Source organism: Morone saxatilis, unplaced genomic scaffold (assembly GCF_004916995.1).
Source record: "Morone saxatilis isolate NCDOM2014 unplaced genomic scaffold, NCSU_SB_2.0 Contig1, whole genome shotgun sequence".
Classification (NCBI taxonomy): Eukaryota; Metazoa; Chordata; class Actinopteri; family Moronidae; genus Morone; species Morone saxatilis.
The window spans coordinates 9,374,940-9,396,350 of record NW_023339651.1 but is presented as its reverse complement, the minus strand read 5'-3'; the positions used below and the strand labels follow the sequence as shown (position 1 = coordinate 9,396,350).

General features: G+C 40.4%; 1 protein-coding gene across 1 annotated transcript in view; it reads right to left on the bottom strand.

Moving 5' to 3' along the window:
* The window catches only part of kcnh4b (potassium voltage-gated channel, subfamily H (eag-related), member 4b), a 39,916-nt gene extending 21,650 nt beyond the window's left edge, over nucleotides 1–18,266 (bottom strand). The window contains 4 exon segments of the mRNA XM_035666079.1: nucleotides 6,252–6,385; nucleotides 6,801–6,932; nucleotides 8,562–8,795; nucleotides 17,971–18,266. Of these exon segments, the coding sequence (XP_035521972.1) occupies nucleotides 6,252–6,385; nucleotides 6,801–6,932; nucleotides 8,562–8,795; nucleotides 17,971–18,046 (576 nt within the window). The 5' untranslated portion in view covers nucleotides 18,047–18,266.
* Between the last annotated feature and the right edge of the window lie 3,145 nt (nucleotides 18,267–21,411).

The following is a 21,411-nucleotide window of genomic DNA, read 5'->3' as shown; positions in this document are numbered from 1 at the left end:
CTTTGTTGCTGTAACATTGGAATTTCCCCATTGTGGGACAAATAAAGGAATATCTTATCTTCTTCTTTCCACACTTTTTTCGTTTGTAGTGAGTTTAATTGAGCGTTATTGTTAAGCCAATGCTACATTACTTTGGGCCAAGAGATAGCTAACTTTAAACGGTTGAGTGCTGTTGCTATGTTACCTACAGTTTAATGTAACGGCCGTATGGAATTAGAACGTAGTCAAACAGATTTTCAACGTATATAAGTTCTTTTTTTATTTTTTAATATGTAAACTTTAATCTCCTATTCTGCTTCACCCCTTTCTTTTATTATATATGAATGTACATTACTCTCCTTTGTTTGACACTGTTGTGAAGATGAATATAAAGATGGCCAGGCTGCAGTAACTCGTGCCAAAACAAAAACATGAAGAATATGTGTTTTTTTAAGGGCGTCCGTGCCTGCCTAATATTTTCTTCTTTATTATCATTTTGCTGTCAGCAGCAGTAGCTTCACTCAGTATTTATATTATTATGTTTTATGAAGAGGCAGTTTAAGGAAATTAAAGTGACGACTGCATGAAGAAACTGTAAACTTGTGTCAGAAAAAAATAACATTATTGAGGAAAATCTTTTAGGGTTTACGTTAACTGACTGGTGTAAAACCAAAACCAATGTGAAACCACATTATCGTTAAACAACGTGGATTTTTTATTGCATTTATGTTATATGTCTTACTTTTTATTTATTTATTATATAACACACAATAACAAAGATACAGGAACTCGTGGAGAAAACATTATTAAAATACAACAAGAAACAAAATAGGGGGATTTATAAACGTAACAACATATGGAAACATAAAAACTAGACAGTAAATCAATCTGCGGGCATAAATAAGAAACAAAATAAACCCATGAGGAGCAGATAAAACAGAAGAGGGCATAAATCAAGACAGCAAAAAGCGTGAAATATCCTCACAAATCTTCTGTGCTATTTTGGTGAATGAAAAATTATTTAAAGTAGCCTAATTTAAAAAAAACATAAAAAAACATACAAAGGAAGGATTGCTATTTTAGTGGAATATGATATTTACCCACAAGAATGATCATATTAATCATGTCAGAGATATATTAACGTATTAAAACACCTTATAAAAATCAGTATTAATTAATCCAGTTAATCGAGCACATCAACAATCAGTATCTTATGATTGTGTATATTTCTACCCTTTATAAAGGCTGATTGACATTCATCGACTGTGTTAAACACCTCAGTCATTACATAATATTGTTATTGGTCTCCAGTTATCCAATGAAATTTACCCCTGTTGGGTTTTGGGATGAGCGTGATAAAACTTTGGCTCATAGTGGGAAAATGTTTCCTTCTAAAATATATTGTAAAAAAGACGTACAAAACACTTTTACACTACATGCCACATTCGCCCTTTCACACACATTCACTCAAGCCCATCGAACAGAAACTAACTCAGTGTTACACATTCACACATCGGGAGCAATTCAGGGTTCAGTATCTTGCTCAAGGATACTTCGACATGTGGCGCGAGGAGCCGGTGATCGAACCAACAACCTTACGTTTAGTGGATTCTCACACCTCTCGACCTCTTCCAGATGTCCTCCTGAGCGGTTCTCTGTAGTTTGAGGTTGTTTGAGGTTTCCATATCCACAGTCTCTCGCAGCCAATCCACAGACAGAGGCATAACTCTTGTGAGTATCCCCAATTTCCCTTGTGTCTTCTCCATCTTTTTCAGGAAGACCAATCATTCTCAAGATCCATCTCCCTTTGTAGCGTGGGCTTGTTTTTCACATGAATTTCTTAGTGAGTTGTTTTCTTTCTGAAGGTCACCAATTTTCTTCTGAAGCACAGCGATTTCCTCCTTGTTTTCGTTAATTGCTGTTGTATTGGCTTCACCAAACCTTTAAAGAGTTCAGTTTGTTCATCCATCTTAGGGTTTGGAGCTCGCACTGCATGAAGAATCGTAGCGTTGGTACCGTCATCCTGTCTTTTGTAGCTCTTAGCTTTAATTTTTTTGTCACTTCAATATCGCCACAGATATCGCCACAGATACGCCGTCTAAGTTGTAGCGAAAGACTTTGGACGTTAATATGGCTGTGAATTTTTTATCAGTGTACCTTCGACACTACGTAGTCTCGCTTTATAATATTGGATTATTGCACAAAAAGTTTGCAATTCAAGGACAAAACAACCTCCCCGTCATTGTTGAGCTTATGCTACATTACTTTTAACCAAGAGTTAGCTAACATTAAGCTAACTAACTGGCTGTTAAGTGCTGTTGGAATCTCGCATCCCTGCTGGAGGTATGGCTGGAATTAGCTAACGTTAGCTCTTTTATACATCAGGATAACTCAAAAAGTACTTGCATTGTATGTCTTCCTTACCCGAAACCAACCTTTGCGACGTTCAACAAGTTTTTTTCATATTTTCTCTTCTCTAACGTGAGTTTAGATTACTTTTAACCAAGAGTTATCTAACAATTGTCGATTGAGTGCGCTTACTGTTAACCTACAGTTTAATATAACGACCGTACAGAATTAGAACATGGTCAAACTGTTTTTTAATGTATATTAGTGCTTTTTTTTTTTATTTGTAAACTGCAACTTAATAAGAAGTCTTGCATTTACAACCTCAGTGAAATTAGTAAAGTTTTACATGACGATTTTATATAAAATCCTTATAGCATTGCAAAAGAACAGCATTTTTCCCTCTGAGTTTCCAAGTATTAACTTGCACAAAAGCGAGTCCTCAAGTTCAGTACGTGTATACTTGTACTTACTTTGTACTAATTGAACTTATTAAAAATTAAGTATTGGGGTGGATGGAGAGCTTAAATTTTTGAGCTGCAGTAGGAAAGAAGAAAGGAGAAATAATTTAAAAGTAGAAAGAAAATGGGGGGCTACAGAGTGACAGATACATTATGGGGGGAAACAGAAGGATCCAGAGGGATAATGCTGAAATGAGATGAGGGTAGAGTGACAGATGGAAAGGGAGAGAAAATGTGTGAAAGCAGCAGAGAAAGAGGAGGGTGGTTAAAGCCAAAAACAGGGAAACTGAGGGCACTGGAAAGGATGAGGGTAAGAGATAAAAAAAGACAGAACACAATGCAGAGGGTTTGGTAAAAACCCATGCATACAAACAAGCAAACTGTTTAATCGCGAGCGTGTTGCATTATTATAATTTTGCATCTGATTCCCACGCACACTGCCTTGTATCTGTTTAACGCCGGTGACAGGACTGCAAGGTAAAAGGTTTTCCAGAGTCACTGATAGAATCACAAGACGGAGTGAAATGAGCTGTCAAAGACCCAGAGAAACAAAAACAACACCTTACACAAATGCATCTGATTTGTATTCTAACTCGTAGATGTTTTGGTTTTGGTTTCCTACATTTTTTATATGCTTCATCAACATAGCCTTGTTCTGAATGTGTGCTTATGCTGGAAATGACTCTTTATAGTCGTACTGTATGCTACTGTTATTCCCCTAAGGTTACAAATAAATTAGGCATAAGTGCTGTCTTGTATTCTTCTGCCTAGAATTAACTGGAAAGTGACTCAAAAGTTGAAAAAGTTAGTCAGAACGGAAATCCAGGATCTGCTGATGTGGTACTTTGAATTTCCTCTTAGCTACAATGTGATTTTTTTTTTTATTTGTGAGCTATAGGTTGTTCATCTACATCCTTTTTTGTGAGGATGCACTTGGCACAGTTTACCTTTTTATAGACTCAGTGGCGATTAATAAACGCTTTAAAATGGCAATTCTGCTAGTGGTGGAGGTAGGATGAATGGATGACCAGTGGAGGTTATGGAAGAGTCTAACTTTGTGCATCTGTGATGAAGAGGAGAGGAGGAGAGACAGAGCATGAACTCAGATTACTGGATTTCTTATTCCCAGATCATTTCTATACATTCATACGTGAGAGAGAAACTGTGTTTGTGTGAAAATACAGTCTCATGGTGAGAGTGCCAGAATAAAATTTGAATGATAAATATTGTGCATCTGATTCTGATTCATCCGAGTGTGTTAATGTTTTGCCATATGTTTGTCTCCGCTCTCTCCTCAGAGGGCGAGCCGTCGTTTACCCGTTTGCTGTTATATGTGTGAATGTTTTTGTGGAAGTGCATGCACTATTCAGACAGGTGTGTGTACGGTGCATGTAAGGTGTCAGTGAACAGAGTCGTCTGTAAGTAGGTGGGATTGGAAGCATGGCAGCAGGAGGTTTGGTTTAGCACATTGATTCCCATGAAAGCACCTGCAGGTTGGATCTGAAAGCAACAGCAGAGCTTTTGTTTCTGGAGGTGGTCAGCGGCGTACAGGTTCATGTGAGGGCATGTTACCACTGGCTTTTCAGAAAACTTTGCAATTTTATTTGAATAATTGTGGTATTTTAAATAGCTGCAACTAAGAATTATTTTAACTGTGGAGTTACCTAATGCTTTTTTCCAATTACACATTTTATAATTTGATTTAAAAAATGTCACAAAACAGTAAAACGAATTGGAAATCACAGTTTCACAGAGCTACTACTACTACTACTATTCTCACTTGAGAATAGGAATGATTGGGGGTTGATGAGGTTGAACATTAACCTCCTCAATTAATTCATTTGATGTAATTCAACTATTTGATTAATTGCCTAATCATGTCAGCACTAGTAATTTAAATGTATGGTTTAAAGTAAAGGTCATTTCCTTTGGGCCCCTAACAGTTAAGTACAGTACTTCTTCAGTGCTGAAAAGTATTCTGACTTTCGTCCTTGCTTCTTTTTTTTGTTATGAATGGTTGGTAGTCTTTAACGTATCAGTTGGCAAACACAGTTTGACCAGTCACTGCAAAATTGCAAAAAGTGTCTAAAAGGCAATTTTCATGTCAGATTCTGTCATGTTTTGCAGGTTTTAACAGCACTGACTATGGGAAAGTCAGAATTTGATGTCAGGTAATGGGCATACCATTAAAGAGGCACTTAAAAAATTTTTTAGAGTGCTACTCTGGTAACAATTTTATTGGGCTTCTCAATTTTAGTGCAAAAATGAACAAGTGCTTTCAGTGCTTCAGGCACATAAAAGGTAAATGAATCTCCAAACGACACAACAGCCTTTCCTCCCCTCCCACACGTTTTTCATTGTCAAATGCTAATATTAGCCTCCTGAATCACACATGTCTCACAGGCTTTCAACATCCTTTTTTTTTTTTTTTTACATTTTAATTTACCCCTGAAATGTTCTGAATTGCTTTTAGCCCCCTGGGATCAAACGCCACATTGTGAAGGACAGGTTTGAGTGCAGACCCAGTTGGTAACTGAGCCTCTGCAGGGAGGCAGCGGGATTATCTCAAAACGGTGCTCCGCTAGAAAAACTGTTCCCGTTTGTATCTGAGAGCAAAACAGGAGCTGTTTCTCATGAATAACATTGCTTGGAGTGTAACTTTATTATTCAAAGCCTACAAAGGCCATTGTTCTGTAGAAACAAGACACGTGGGAATGAAACAGACCGTAGCTGGGGTCTATTTTACCACAACAAATAGCCTCTTAAGGCACTTGAAACACAAACACACTTGAAGGCAACTGCATGGGCAAAATGAGACACTTCTGAAGTCCATTTCGTCTTATAACCATACGTTATCCTACAGATTGCACATATATACGATACTGAAGCATTAGACACAGCAGCTTTAGTTGGACCTAAGGGTAAAGGTAATTTAAGGGAACATGCTGGTGACATAATGACCTATATCCCGGAGCTCCTACTGGTGAGGTGTTAAAATGTCCAGACAGTCCCAAAAGAAAGTGATGATAATGATGCATCCAGCTTCCCGTTTAACCAGTAACACCTCACTGTCTGTGACATACATCTTGTTCCTCCCAGAAACCACCTCTCTCTCAGTGCCTTTGCTATTTGTCTATTTAAAGCCACCAAACAACTATCATGCAAAAAAAAATGCAACAGAAGCAAGATTAAAACTATTCAGGAGTCTGAAAATAGCAAACCCATTTGATGAAATTTCCACTGAGATAAGCTACACTGGGAATCTGGGTCAAGACTTCCCTCACATTGTCTTCCTAAAAACTCATCTTTTAGATATCAGCATTAATAATTCAAGCTCGAGATTGAGGGCGCTGCATGTCTGAGTAACTGCTGACTGTTTAATCTCACAGAGGGTATATAAAGGGGCACATGCAAAGACCATCAAAGCCACATCAGGACGTATGTGAGAGTGGTAAAAGTACTCACGCCACCCAGGTTGACCTCTCTTTTGCCTCCCCTCGAGAACTGGCTGGTCAGGTGGTACAACATGGTGCGTCCACGCTTCCTGGCCTCGCTGAAGTGAGAGCCGCTCTTCCTCCTGCGCCTCTTGTCCTCTGAGCCTGTCACACAGTCACTCAGATCAGCGCATGTCATTTAGATCACAAGAGTGTGTCACAAGAAATTTGACAAAGAACACTTAACACTTTATTTAATGCAATGCCTGAACTCTGCCAGGTTTTATGTGCTGAATATTGTTTCCCCTGGCACAGAGCTTGGCATGTGTGGCAGACTGTGCCCAGGTTCCACTTGAAGACACACCGCGGCCCAAATCAAACTCCCCCATTGCAAAAACATTGTCTGAGTTCAGTGAACAAATGCCAGCCCAAACGAAACTGCCGGGTGAAATGTGACAGTGATGAACAAGAGTGCACGGGGAAAATGAAAGCCGGGGGCCGGAGGATGGCCCACTCATAAATCATGCTCAACATAGGCAAATAATGGGAGTTTTTTTTGTAAACAGGGCTTGTAGCCTACCGTCCTTCCTGCTGTTGTGGTGGCTCCTTCCATAGGTGTCAGTGATGTCCTTGAACGAGAAGAGGAAGAGGACCATTTCGCCCTTCTCATTCTTTATGGGCACGATGTCTAAGAGACACCAGAAGGCCACACCTGGAACAAAATCAGAAATGTCCGTTTAGTGCAGGATTTTTTTTTTCTCTCTCTCCTCATTTGGTGAATTAATGCAAATCCTCAACAGGCACATCCAGGACTGTGATTTTTTCCATGTCATGTCAGCTCCCACCATATCTGAGCCATGGATAATTGTTAAGTATGGCATAGCCTTTCTAAAAATACACCACAAACTGGATATGGATCATGTTTGGGAGAAAGAGAAAGAGCAAGCGCGAGGGATGGTTATAACAAGTCAGGCAGTGAAGGCGCACCATAGATCCAAGACCTTGCCATAACCCAGTACGCTCATTAGCAACTCTGCAGAAACTGTACTCTGCCAACAAACAGATGTTTCACATCTCCTACAGTGTCCCCAGTGTGCAGTGTGTGTGTGTGTGTGTGTGTGTGTGTGTGTGTGTGCGCGCACAGACGAGGATAGAGGGTAAGAGAACAGTGTAGATGGTGGTGTTTTAGCACCAGGCTGTGGGTGTAAATACAAATACAGAGAAGCTATTTGTGTGTGTTTTGTGCTCGCAAAGCAGCAGGCACACACTCGATAGGATTGTGTGTGTGTGCGTCTGCTGAATTTCTTTTAATGTCTGACTTTATCATGAAAATATTGTACCAGTCATGAATATCTGCCAGTTGGATTCTAGCTTTAAAATCGTACTGCTTCTCTTTCATTTTCACTGTCTTTGTTCTCTTTTGCTTTTCTATCGCTCATTGTATTATTTTTGGTCATGTTATAAATGATCGTGTCTTTCACCTCATTAGTTGCAGTGGCTTTGCTTTACTGTTACTTACTGTTGCAGAAGAAGTAAGAAAAATGCATATTTTCTTTGCCACAGTACAGATTTGGTAATCCATCAGTATAATTAGCAGTTCACACACTTTGAGGTTGTAGGTTTGCGGTCTATGTTGAGTGAATTTAATCCCTGTGCACCAATCAGAGGGGCTTAAACATTGTTGTATGCTCTCTTTTCGTGCACGACATCGTATTTTTGGTCCAACTATGTGAGAAGGATTATCTAGAAGTCAGAAGGAATTAGTTAAATTCTGGATCTAAGCTACTTTAATAAACACACACAGAGACAGCCTGCACAGTACTGTGTCCTGTTTTTTGACTGACTTTAAGCCTGTTAATTCCAGCACCCAAGTTTTCTCCATTCAGCACCTTTTGCACCTATGTTGAACGGGTCACTAAGATGAGCCGACAGCAAATTTTCACTTCATCTGATGTTTTTTGTATTATAAATAATGAGCTAGCAAACTCCAACAAAAGAAGCTCTGTTTAAAATTCTGCATCACTGCGGAGATCATAATTCTACCAGCTCTCGTCTAAAAATAAATGCGCTCTACATGATGTCGAGAACAAAAAAGAAAAAAAGAAATCTCACAATTTAAATTTCACTCTGAAAACTGAACAGATGATCACAGCCTGATCACAACAGAAGAGCATCTAAAAGTCTCACCATTTCCCCAGTTAACAGGAGAATTTGATCAACTGAACAAAAGATGACAGGAAAGTTAATTGCCTGATGACCTCTTTACTTCTAAATGAAACAAAGTGCTGAGGTCTACAAGTTACGTAGAAACAGGCTTTTTCTTTCTTTACAATACACCAACCATTCTTCTTGTAGAAGTGGACCTCAGCCTGGTACTCCTCTCGGCCCTCCAGAGCCTTCTCCATCTGCTGGGCCACGTGCTCACTGGTGTCGGCCCCGTACAGGAAGCGGCAGCTGCAGTTCTTCTGCATCACCTCAGTTCTTGTGAAGCCCGTCAATTCGCAAAAGCCGTCCGAGCAGTAGACGATGGGGTAGCCGCGGTGGCCCTGGGCGTTACCCAACAGGAAGTTACTGTCTGTGAGAGGAGGAGGAGGGAGGGGCAGGAAAAAGTGTTAGCAGAAGTGGAGCACCATGGAGGCAGAAAAAGGTATTTGAGTTAGGGTTCAAGGCCAACGTGAGGAGCCGCAAATTGAGAACTTTATGGTGTGTTTTTGCTCAAATATGTCTGAATGCCATTGAGTAAGAAATCATGAACAGTTGGATGCATTGTGCTTTAGTCTGAAGTTTGACTCCAAATTTGTTTTATGCACTAGAATCAAAGCCTGTTTAGCTGTTTGAACTCATATCAAAGCCTTTTTTTGTAGGTTTAGTTCAACACTAGTTTACAAGTTCAAAGTAAACATGAATCAGACTTTGGTGTAGACTCAATTTCGGGCTAAATTAATTCCCCCCGGGTCCTCGTTTGGTGGTGGTCAGGACTTCTGATGTAGGCAGTTGAAGGAATCGCCATCCTGGACTGCAGACGGCGAGATATAAAAACAGCTGACTGGAGATTAAAAGGAGCACAAAGGTTAGTGATTGATTCCCATTTAACTGATTGGGTGATGTGGACCCATAAATGACCAGACTCTGTACTAATTAAAAAAATATATTGCATAATAGAGGAGAGCATGAAAGTGTGGAGGAATATATCTGAATAAACGAGAGGAGGCGAAATATTTAGGAATGGCTGAACTTAAGCCACCATCCATTTTACCTTCGTATAAGCGACATTTTAGACTTTAGACAACAATTTTAGACTTTTGACAACAATTTTAGACTTTAGGGTTACTTATTATTAAACTCATCATGTATTTGGATGTTGATGTTGCAGATTATGCTGTGCTTGTAGAGCGACAGATAAAAAGATGCAGTGTGTGCCTCCATGACCTGATGAAGAGCCATACGATCCACACGTCCAAATGTCAGATTAAAGTGGCGGTGCGCTGGTTTTTACGTCACATCAATCATAGGATGCAGATATTGAATTCAGCACAAAAACATCTCTGCTTCGCTTCCTCCCGTGCTTTCAGCACCACGGACAGTTCTCCAGCAGCAGGCCTGTAACTTGTGCTGTTTTCTTGCTGTATTTTTGTCTGCAGGACATAAACACACAGCACCAGGCAGCCCTCTGTTCTGCATACCTACATATATATTAATCTTGGTGATAGTTTGACGTCACACTTTTCCCTCAGTTGCTAGACTCAAGTGACCCTGATAAGCTGAAGCTGGTTCTTGCTGCAGTGTGTGCTTTTTTACTAGGCAAACAATTTGGCTATGTTGTCTGCCAGAGCCACCAGTGGAAGTAGCTTTAAACAAAGAAAAATACAATACGACCTGTTCAGTTCTTTCACATTTCAAAACAGAATACACCGCAACACACACAGTGGTGCTAAAACAAGATAAAAACTAATTAAGGGACTTCCACTTTTGCACTATTTGACAAATGGAACACAACCTCTACAGACAGATTAATAGCCGACAGCTTGAAAAATGACCACATGCTTCAGCTGAAGCAACACCTCTCGACAGTTACATGAGCTTTGAACTTTGGAGTGCAGTATGTTGTTATTTAGTCCATTCTCTGCAGATACAGCACGGAAACAGAAGTGGCTGTGGTGCATCCACGGCTGCAACATGTGAATCCATACAAGACAATGTCGATGTTTGGACTTTAAGTATTTTTCCTTAGTTAATATTCGACTGCGTTATCTTAGTTTGTCTAGTTTGTTTAAATGTTATGTTTCAGTCTATTCACCCTATGTATCAGAGTGGCCTGATCATCCACTATTTAGGTTTCCCCAACGTCTCAGTTTAGTAGGTTGGTTCTGTTCAGTTTGTTAAGTTAATGTAGCGATAAGTTCTGGCTAGTTGACCCGTAACTTTATTGTATATTTTGTAAATTGGTTATCATATTTTTTGGTGAATAAAATTACTATATTTGAAAATCGTCCTCATGTCTGCCTGCTTGGTCCCTTACACGGACGTATATCCATCACTTTTAGTTACCCATTTCAACTTTTCTTCTAGCTTGCTAACTAAGGTCTTGGAAATTACCCTCTATTTATTGCAGAAATACTTGGGTGAGAATACCACACTTATATATCTATTGATCAGGCATAAATACATACTTATGGAAACATTTATGAATATCTGTTTGCTCATTCTTTCAGTAATAAGGCATCAGACTTCTTTTACTGTAAACATCTGACTGCACATTTTCTGAATGCCCAGCAGAGCAGCAGCATGCATACAGTACATACAGAGAGACTCGTCTGAATTCTCTCCAGATTCCACAGAGCCTTAGAAGGAGGAGTATTAAGCAGCTGCTGCAGCGCACAACACAATCTAGCACTTTAATTGGCCAGGCTAAGCAAACAGCAGTCCATAGGGGATGTCTTCTCTGAGCGGTGACAACCTTTCTTGGGTGTGCAGTGAGCAGCAACTAAACTGTCACTGCGGAAGAGACAGGCATTAGTTGGATCCATCAACAGGCAGAGGTATTATATCTTTGCTTTGCATTGCTGCTGTTGCTGAGATATTTCTATTCTATAGTCGGCTGCACATCTTTGTGTTTATTGGTTTCGTGAAGAGAGACTGGTAACTGTTGCTTTTGATCATGTGGAAGCCTTTTTTTTGCACATTAAATCATAACTCTGAAGACAAACTGCTCTGGAACACTGTCTCTGCCTTTTCACATCTAAAAAAAAAAATCGCCCTAGAAACAATGGCTGAGCACGATGTGATTGCCTATCTAGGTAAAAAACCAAAAACAAACATGACCTCTTTTTCATGTGCTATAAATTTCTAACACCCAAACTCAGTGAGCCAGCAAGTGTTGGATAGCAACCGCATTCATCTCTGGTTTATGTAATGTTACCTAAGAATAGGTACATTCTCTACTCAGCATCCCTAAATCGGTCCTTCAAATAGGCCAAGGGCAGGTGTAGTCATAAATTACTTTGTGAGGATGTATTAAAACCAACCAGCAAAAAATTTGGCAGTACGCAAACGGTGTTATCTGTTAAGTTACCTGCATGATTCAGGGTGGTTTTATTCAAGTTAGGATGTTTGATAATTTTACAGTTTGTAGCTTGAGTAAAGTGCATTTCAAGCAATAGTTTGAGATTTCGGGAAATACACTTATTCTCTTTCTTGCAAAGAGTAAGACGAGGAGGTCAATACCACTCACATGTAGTATGGTAATATGAAGCCAGAAGCCAGTTAGCAGTGAGTTAGTTAGTAATCAGTCAGCTTAAGCTCAGAGCCAGGCTAGCCTTTCCCTCTGTTTCAAACTTTTATGCTAAGTTAAGCTAACTGGCTGCGGGCCCCAACTACATATTTACCATACAGACAGGACATGGTATAATAATCTTCTCATCTAACTTCTGAAAAGAAAGCAAATACACCAAATTATCTTTAAGATATTGATGCATATCTTGTTTGTGAGCAGACAATTTTATTACCTGGAAACAAACCTTTACTCAAGGATCTCACTTCATTCACTTCAGCTTCTACAATTGCATACTTATTTCCCCCCCACTTGACAAACCATTTCTGTGTGTGTGTGTGTGTGTGTGTGCTAAGATTGTGACAATGCCTCAATTCTTAGGCCGTAATCCTCTGAGGGATATTGCTTTGAGTGGCCGCTCTGCTGCGCCAGCTTCCTTAATTACACATCTGTGCTGACTTGCTACAACTGTAATCTGACATGATGACGCTACATGCTACAGCTAACAACAAGCAGCCTGCATCACATCCGTGTCGCAGGAGTTCCTCGGTGTATTAAAGACAGATGAAGCCCATGAGGCTTGGCCACTGCCTCATCAGCTAATTACCACCCAGCAGCATGTAATTACTTATTGGGCCAGAAAGGAGAGAGTGCAAAGAGAGGTGGACTTGCGGGGGAAAAGGTCACTGGTCTGGTAAAGAGGCGTGAGGAGAATCAGTGGAAATCAATCAACTGTTTTGTATTTTTGATGTCAGTCATTAATAAAAAAAAAACATGTTCTGGGCTTTAAAATGACATACAAAGGCAACATCTGGTCCAAATAATGATTATTGAGAGCTTGTTTGTGCTGTTGTGATCTGAACCATAAAAAAAGCCACAGGGACTGCATTTATGTTGCGCCTTTATTCTGAGAACAGTGCACACCCACTCACACCTACATTCACACACCGATGGAGGCGGAGCTGCCACGCAAAGTGCAGACCTGCATATCAGGAGCCGATTTAGATTTCAGTGTCTTACTTACATATTCAGGAGGAGCCAGGGATCAAACCACAAATCCTGCGATTACCGAATGATCTCAGCGTCAGTTAAAGAGTTTGACGATGCAAATCAATGCTCAGATCAAACCTGTAAAACTAAATACCAGGAGCTTCAAAAGAAGCACCAAAGGATGAGGGCACACAAAAGCTATCCACTCCGCTCCTGTCTGCAGTATTCTGGCCTTTTGGAGCTGCCTATTAAGACCCGTTCATCAGCTGGGTAACAATGAGCTCCATAAGGTTCAGTCTGACAGTCCTGGCTCCCTGTCTCCTCTTTGGTTCTTCGGTCGCCTTCTAACGGAAAAGTGTTTAGGGGGAAAATAAAACCCGGTTCTTATCTCTGCCTGCAGCTGCCCTGTGGTTACGCTGCCCCACAGGGCGAGCGCTGCTGTCAATGTGAAAACACCGGCGGCGAGGTCGTGTAAAGGAGTTGGGGATGGGTGTAAAGGACAGGCATGGATGCTATAAAACACACGTGAAAGGCACAGCACGCTGGTGGTGCAAGTACTGGATGGTGTGACAACCAACATCTGCCCTGCTGAAGTGTCCCAGAGCAAATTACATCTCCAGAGGTGCTTTTCTGTAACATGACTCTCACCTTTGACCTTAAAAAATTACCCTCCAGGGATCAATAGACACATTTCATATAAAATCAACATATATGACAAACTCACAGCCCTGAGACCAGGAGCTTACATACACACGAACAAACACACACATGCACACGTATCCTTGGGGAACAGGAACGCTGACATTGCCATGAGCCAAATGCTGTGCTGTGCTGTGCCAAAGGTTACTGACTTAACCTGTTCTGACATTTTAGGAACTGTTAAATTAAAATTAAGTTAAAATTGCTTTCAGTTTTCTAAAGGTCTTTCCTAAGGTCATCACAGTCCAATCAATATTTGTGAGAATAATAACTCTCGCTCAAGCTGGAGAAATTGCACTGAAACCCCCCTGATGGCATAAAAATGTGGAATATGAAGCTGCACAATGCATAATGACTGGGAGAGCTTTTAATACCAAACTGCTCTATTCTCTGTCCCAGTGAAGTTTACAAGTGGTTATGCTTTGCACAAAGGAACAGTGCAGGGTTGTTTTGCATACAGGAGGAAGTCTGATTAATTATATGCTGCGGAATAAATGTAATAGGATAATGATGTTTACATAAATAACTGTCTGATATAAATTGTGCTCATTGTTTAATTGCAGACTTGGCAAAAGGCTGTGTTGGAGTGACACATTAGATTAAAACTCTGACTGTGTAGCTGCTTAGTCAGCAGTGTTGCTTTTTTTAGTTTTGCTGATCTTTTTTACTATCTTTTTAGTCTCTTAAGTTCCATTTTTCACATTTTAATACATAATACATACTGTTTGTTATGTATTATCAGTAAATTTAGTTTTGACGTGTTTGAAGAAATGCTTATTACATGAGCATCATAATTAATAATGTCAGCATAAAGATTTGATATACATTTATTTATCACAATTTCTATAATTTCTCCACATTCCTCTGGTCACACTGATGCATTTATGAATACACAACACACTTTCATACATACAGAAACATATACAAAAGATTTGATATAGTGTAATTAACTTTACCTCAAGCTTGTATTGAAAATTGTATCAGTCATCTCAAAATGAATGACGGTACACTTTTATACAGAAACATGTAAATAATGATGCTAACATGAACAGTTTGCTGCTATAAATCTTACTATATCATACTGTAAGCAGCAGTCTAAACAGGGACTGTGCTGGAGTGACACATTAGATAAAAATGTTTGACTGTGTGAGTGCTCAGTCAGCATTGCTGCTTATTTTTGGTTGTGCTGAATATTGCACAATTTGTAAAAATGCATCATGTTTCACCTGTTATGGCTGGAAAATGTTTGTTTTTGTATGTAAGTATGCATACATTCTGTGTGCATATGTGTCCAATTCGTTGTGAAAAAAATCATTTTCCATAGGTTAATCATAAGTGATATAGTTTTATTATGGTTTAATTGATGTGTCTTATTCCTTTAAGTCTGTGTTGAATATTAATTATCAGCTTCACACAAATAATGATGGTATACTAATGTATCTGTTATAATGGGCAAAACCCCACACAGCAGGAAATGTATGTTTTGTGATTTACCTGAAGGTGAAAGGCACAATCAATGTGTTACACCTGGTTTCAAAACCTCATTTTACCTCACACATAATCGTAACAATACATTTTAAACTGGACAGAATTTGCATTAAAACTCATCAGTCTGTACACAGTCTTTCTAACATTCACCAAAGCTAATTTGATTAAAATATTTGTGAAATGAGTTACAATGTTCTGTCAAAGTGCCTGTTTTTGCCACTGACAGGCTCAGATTATTAATCTATTATAAGTGTCAACATTATAGAAAGGATCCCTCTGAAGATAGACCTTTTTCCCTTTATTTAACAGTTTGCCAGACCAGAAATTACTATTGCTTGCACCAGACTCCAGAGATAAAAACAGTAATTTTACCTCGCAGACCATCTTGCCATCATGACAGAAACAAAATAAAACCCACCAAAACCGTCTTTCCACTGTTCTAGCAATCACCAACTCTGGTATGGGCTAAATAAATCCTTAATTTACCGACCTAGATGACAAAAACTGCCATTTCAGTTGCTCTACTCAGTTGCACAATGAGGACGCGTGACCAGAGATTGCAGAGAAAGGCTGGCATAGCAACACAGGCAAAGGGAGTGTGACATAATTCTCTGCTCAGGAGGCTGTGACTCCACTATATGCTTACATAGCATTACATAACAGTTTGCTGCTATATTAATGCTTTAAATCTCATAACGTTAAAACAATAATTGTTTTATTAACTATAAAAGGTCAATTATGTTTGTGGAAATTAAATACTGAACCATGATTGGCTTCCGAACTTTGTGACGTCACAAATAATGTGTACGTAAACGCCTAAAAAACTCAAATTTAAAGCGAGAAACTTTATTCCTTCAGCAGATAAATATGAAAACTCTGCTCATCACTCTGCACAGTGAGCATCCAATATCATAGTGCTGTAACAAGAAGCAAAACACATTTTTGAGTCATGGCGGACTTTAATAAGTCCTGTAACTTGTTTAAGGTGACCCCAAAAATGGATCGCAGCTGCGCGACCCACAATGCCACTTGTTTTAAACACGTGTCTTTCCGAAAACAAGAGACCAGCTGCATTTTAAAAGTCCTTGATTGGAAAGCAAGTTCAAGTGTTTTCTCTTTAGCGGACCATCTTTTTCTCAAAGACCAAAGTGTTCAAGCATCATCCATGTCAAGTGGCGGGACCCTGTCGCCCCGGCAACAGGAAGGAAGCTATTTTGAGCCGTGGGCACTCTGCCACTCCTCTAGGAGCCACAGCCTTATGGTGGCTTTGAAAATGGCTTGGAAGTGGCAAAAACTGGCATGTCGTTGCAAAGACGTGTATCCTGCTGCTAGCAGCACGCTTTTATCTCGGCCTCATGTTGCTCTAAACGGCTATTATTTGGTTATTTATTCACAAGCATGCAGGACATAAACACAGATACAAAGCGGGTTGATGGTAGTTTGCAATAGTGTAAATTTGCTGTAAAGTGGTGGATGTGGGCTCAGCTGTCCTGTCCAGAGCTACAATAGTGCTGCGGGATGGTTGATGCTGAGGAATGAAATGCCACAACGTATGAAAGACAAAGGTTCCTGCGGCACTACTGGTTTCCAGACTTTACAATCAATAATGAATAAATATAAAAAGAAAATAGCAGATCAGGAAAGATTTTCTCGTGCGTTTAAGGTCATTGATAAATTAGTATTAAGAGACTGAGTAGACTGAATAGGTTCTGAAGTTTGTTCAGAAATGCTGTTGATGATGTTACAAATTTGAAAAGACAGTGAGCCCAAAAGCATTTTTTTTGCTCCCTTCCACTAGGAGGTCAGAGAGGAGGTCCAACCAGAGAGCAGCCCTCTGGAGTTGGCAGGGAGAAAGACTCTTCAGCAGGGAAGATACAACATGGGGGCACGACCTCTGCTTCTCCAGCTGAAATTTCCACTACCCACATCATCTCTTGTTTGTATCTTCTCATCTCACAAACCTCTTCATTTTGTATTTAAAACTACCATCAGTGTTAAAGTACAATTCCTGATGAGCAATGTGTCAGTGTGCTTTAAGCTCTTGAGGGATCCCCTAACGCCTCATTAGAATGCCTAACTCACAAGTCAAAGCTATAATTGCACACCATACACATCAATTACACAGTAATGTCACCCGTTTCACTGTGTTTATTTCCCCAAGTCGAACCGAGAACCCTGCTCAAAGAAGACCCTCAAGCCCGCCTTTCATTCAGGCTGCTGTAGCAGAGGGAGGACAGGCTGAATCGACAAGCATGAGCAATACACAGACGTCCCCACGGTATTTGTTTACAACGAGCCATAATCTCCCCTGAGGTGGCACAAGGTACAAAACAAGAGACACAAGTCAAGCAGAAATGGCTACCCAGTGGCTGGAGCAGCTAGTTTGGACCTACCTGTGTGAAACAAATGTATAAAACACACATGATTTCTGAAGGTCAATCTTCTGCTTTATGTCTTACTGTAAAACAAACTTTTCTCTGTATCCCAACAGCAGATGCTGCTTTAGCCAATCAGGTTTTTGTTGTTGTTGTTTTTTTTGTTCACAGAGCACCAGAGGCTGACCTGGGGACAGATGTGTCTTGCTGATATTCAAGTTCAAGCAGGTGATTAAAACAAATAATTTCTTTCTGGCAGTAGCAGAGAAAACAACAAGTATGCTGCAACCAGGAAGTCTTGCTTATTCCCTGTGATGACAGCCATCCTCTAACTACCTACCTTATTTTTTAAAACATTTTTGCCTTCGTTAGATAAGATGCCAAAGTACCAAAACAACTCATCGTCAGAGTGTTTCCTTTATACTTACGGGTGCCATCGAAGCGTGTAGCAATGGTGTCCAGAAAGGTGTTCTGTGGGGCCAGGAGGCCCTTCATCACCGGCATCTTGACCCAGATGTGGGATGGCCAACAGCTGGCTGGAGGTCACACCATCCCAGAGGCACAGCAGGTGGCTTCCAGGGGCTCTCACAGGGTGCAGGAGACTTGGAGGGTGACAGTCCAGTGCCAGCGCGGGGACACACATTTACAGCCACCCTTCTCCAAACGATGCCTCTCCCAAAGACAATAAGTGCAGTCTGGAAAGAGCTCACTCCAGCAAATGCAGAGCCTCAGGTGTGTGTAGCCTAGATAGGTCAAAATTAAGAGTAGCAATCACCAGCAGCTGCTCAGTCAGCAAGTAGGGATCAAGTCCAGGTGACGCTGAGATCCAAAGAGCTTCAGATCAGTCAACCCAGTTGTTGCTTGTCTGTACCTCTCAGCCGGACAGCTCATTCCGGCAGCAACGTGGAGGAAGTTATCCTTTAAGTCCACCGCGCTTTCCATCAATAGGAGGACAGAGAATCTGCAAGACAAAAATGACAGCGCGTGTGTCTAAAACCTCTCGCATCCCTCGGCTCAGTGCCCTGCCGGGATGCTGTGGCAGAGTAGTTGCCTCTTCTTGAGCTTTCTCCCTTTCTCCCTTTCTCGCTACTCTCTCTCTCTCTCATCCACTCCTGTGATATCCCAGCCAATGAGATGCTGGTATCCTCTGTGGGGACCTGTTTTCATCTGTGGTGGGGGCAGCATAGAGAGAGAGAGAAAGAGAGAGAGAGTAAGAGCGGAGGTGGAGGAAAGAGGGAGGGAGGAAAGGAGGATGTAGCTGACAGTACCATTACAGCCCATGGTGCTACTATCAGCACATGGCTTTTGTGTGCATGTCTGCAAATCAAGGAAAGATGGATTACCTGCATGTCGGTCAATGCAGGCTATTGTATTCAGTTAGACTGTGTGCTATTGTGCTGTTTCGTCATGGGAGTCTGACTCAAGGGACAGTGTGGAAGTGTGTGTGTGTGTGTGTGTGTGTGTGTGGGGGGATATCCAGATTCATTTTTCTTTCTCATTCCTAGAGTATTGTTGTTTCAAACTTGTCTCTTCTGGATGGAGCTGGCCCCCGCTGGCCTCCCAGCCCCTACAGTATCCTCATCAGAGAATTAAGGCTCTGGGATATAAAAGCGGCTAAGAGCGGATTAAAAGGATAAGCCTGGAGATGTTTTTCAAGAGGACTTGATGCTAAACACACCAAAGTAACGTTGCGTCTTAACTCACTTTGACCCGAGCAAATAGCACAGCTTAGCTGACGAGGGAAATACCTCTGGGTAGTGAAGGTGCTTAACAGGAACACTCGTTTATCTTAAATCATATCATTTATAATGAATTTTGTCAACAGCAATCTCATTAGATTTGACAGTCATCAGGGAAAGATGATCCTACAATTAATCTAATTAATGTAACTGTCATTAAATATTTATTCTTTCGAACCACATTAAGAAACCCGATAATTAGGGGATGATTTTTAAGGAGATGACATCTCCTTACTGAATCAGTGAGTATGGTGCATGTGTTGATTGAGAAGAGGCCAGCACAGGTTCAGATGCAATGCATTAATATAATTTGTCCATTCTAAAATGTCCGCAGCTTTTTGCAGGTGTTAGCAAGCAGGCAGAAGACTGAGTGGATTCTGTGTATTTTAAAGTGAGCATTGAGAGGTTTTCTGTAAGAGGAGGGGTCTGAGTTTTACTAAATTGTGAGGTCAAATTGTTTCTTTTTTGTCCCAGTGATTTTTGTGGAGCTTGAGGATGGAACCAACAATGGTGCTCGAGTTGTTTACCCAGACGCGGAAAAAAACCTAGTAGAGGTCCTGAAACAACAATTCATTTAGATGCTTTTTAATTTTTAATACCTTTCAGCACCCTCAACTTCCTGTTTAAATTAGTAACTATGGTGGTCAAGCCTAATTGGTTTTAGTGGTGTTTTAGGGTCATTTTTAGTCTTTCTATGCCTGTCAAAAAGAAAAAGAAAAGAAAAATTTAATCTTCACAATATATTTCCCCGACCATGCATCAAGTGTAACTTTGTGCAAACGGAGAGTCGAGTAAACAAAAATGGATGAGGAAAGAAATAGAAATATATTTGCGGGGGCATTGGTAATCTTGGAAATGTTGAGCTGATTCGGCAGCTGTGTGGGCGTCGCCCCAAGCCACAAATGAAGTTTGTAATCTTTAGGGTAAAAAATACATTTGGTTTTGATCTTGATCAGCAGTCCTGGCAGGGCAGCAACTGCAGATCTCTGAAATAGGAGTAACCACGTCACAGCCCCTTGTTTTCTACTGTACGCATGAAGTGATTTTTTTTCAAAAAGCAGCAAGAACAACACAGGGGACGAGTGTTAATTCTGATAAATTCTTATTTGGGAGAGAAGACATGATTATTACTGTCAGTCAAAAAACGCTGGAGAGAAAAGGTGATTAAAAATGCACAATTAACCCATCCAGCAGGCAGCACAGGTGCACCACAATTGAAGAAAAACGGGGAGGGGAAAAAGACAACTAGTGAAAGTAAAAGGCTGGCTCTCTGTAAGACTGTAAGAAAGTATTGTTCCCCCTCTCGGATCCTATTCAATCCCTGGCAGCCCTTCACTGCTATCTATTTTTAATGGCTTCTCATTGTGCTTTCTTCATGTAGTCCATCCATCTCTGCTTGTCACTAATAAAGAGCCTAATCCATTAAACATGCTCACTATCTACTCCGCAGTCTAATACGACTGAGTGACGCACAGGCGGCCAGGTGAAATACATACATACATTACTGCATTTCCCACATTTCTCAGCTCAGAGTGGACTGCTGGCATTTACCCTGATTTTTTTTATTTTTGCTTTGTTTTTTGGTGACAGCTGCACAAAATTTGGATCAAATGTTTGTTAATATTTACACAAAGGACTCTTATTTACCATTTTAAACTTCAATGGAAATCCACCGCCTTAATCCTGACTTAAACTGTAAAATAGATAAGCTCTACAGCCGGCATCATTCACTCCACATGCAACATCCCTTCTCTCAATTAAATGCATCGTTCTTCCCCTCAGCAAAACCCCATTGAGAAATCAGGCCTGTCATTCTCAGATCTCGGCTGTTTACATTGAATTAACTTGTGACTGAGCAGATGTGTTTAGAGGCTGTGTGTTTATGTATGTGTAAATCCTCAAGGCACGTGAGGATGACAGACGAAGGAAGATACACATCATCTCACTAGACGCCAACCAGAGAAAGAGGACGATCTGTAATGAACAAACAAAAGCAGTGAAAATACTGGAATCATCCTTCATTTACCTACCATGCTGTCATTATATAGTAATCTGGAATCCCATTAATCATACATGATGAAAATTAGACTTTCAGAAAATAATTTATCCCCATCTCTTCAAAGTTTGTCC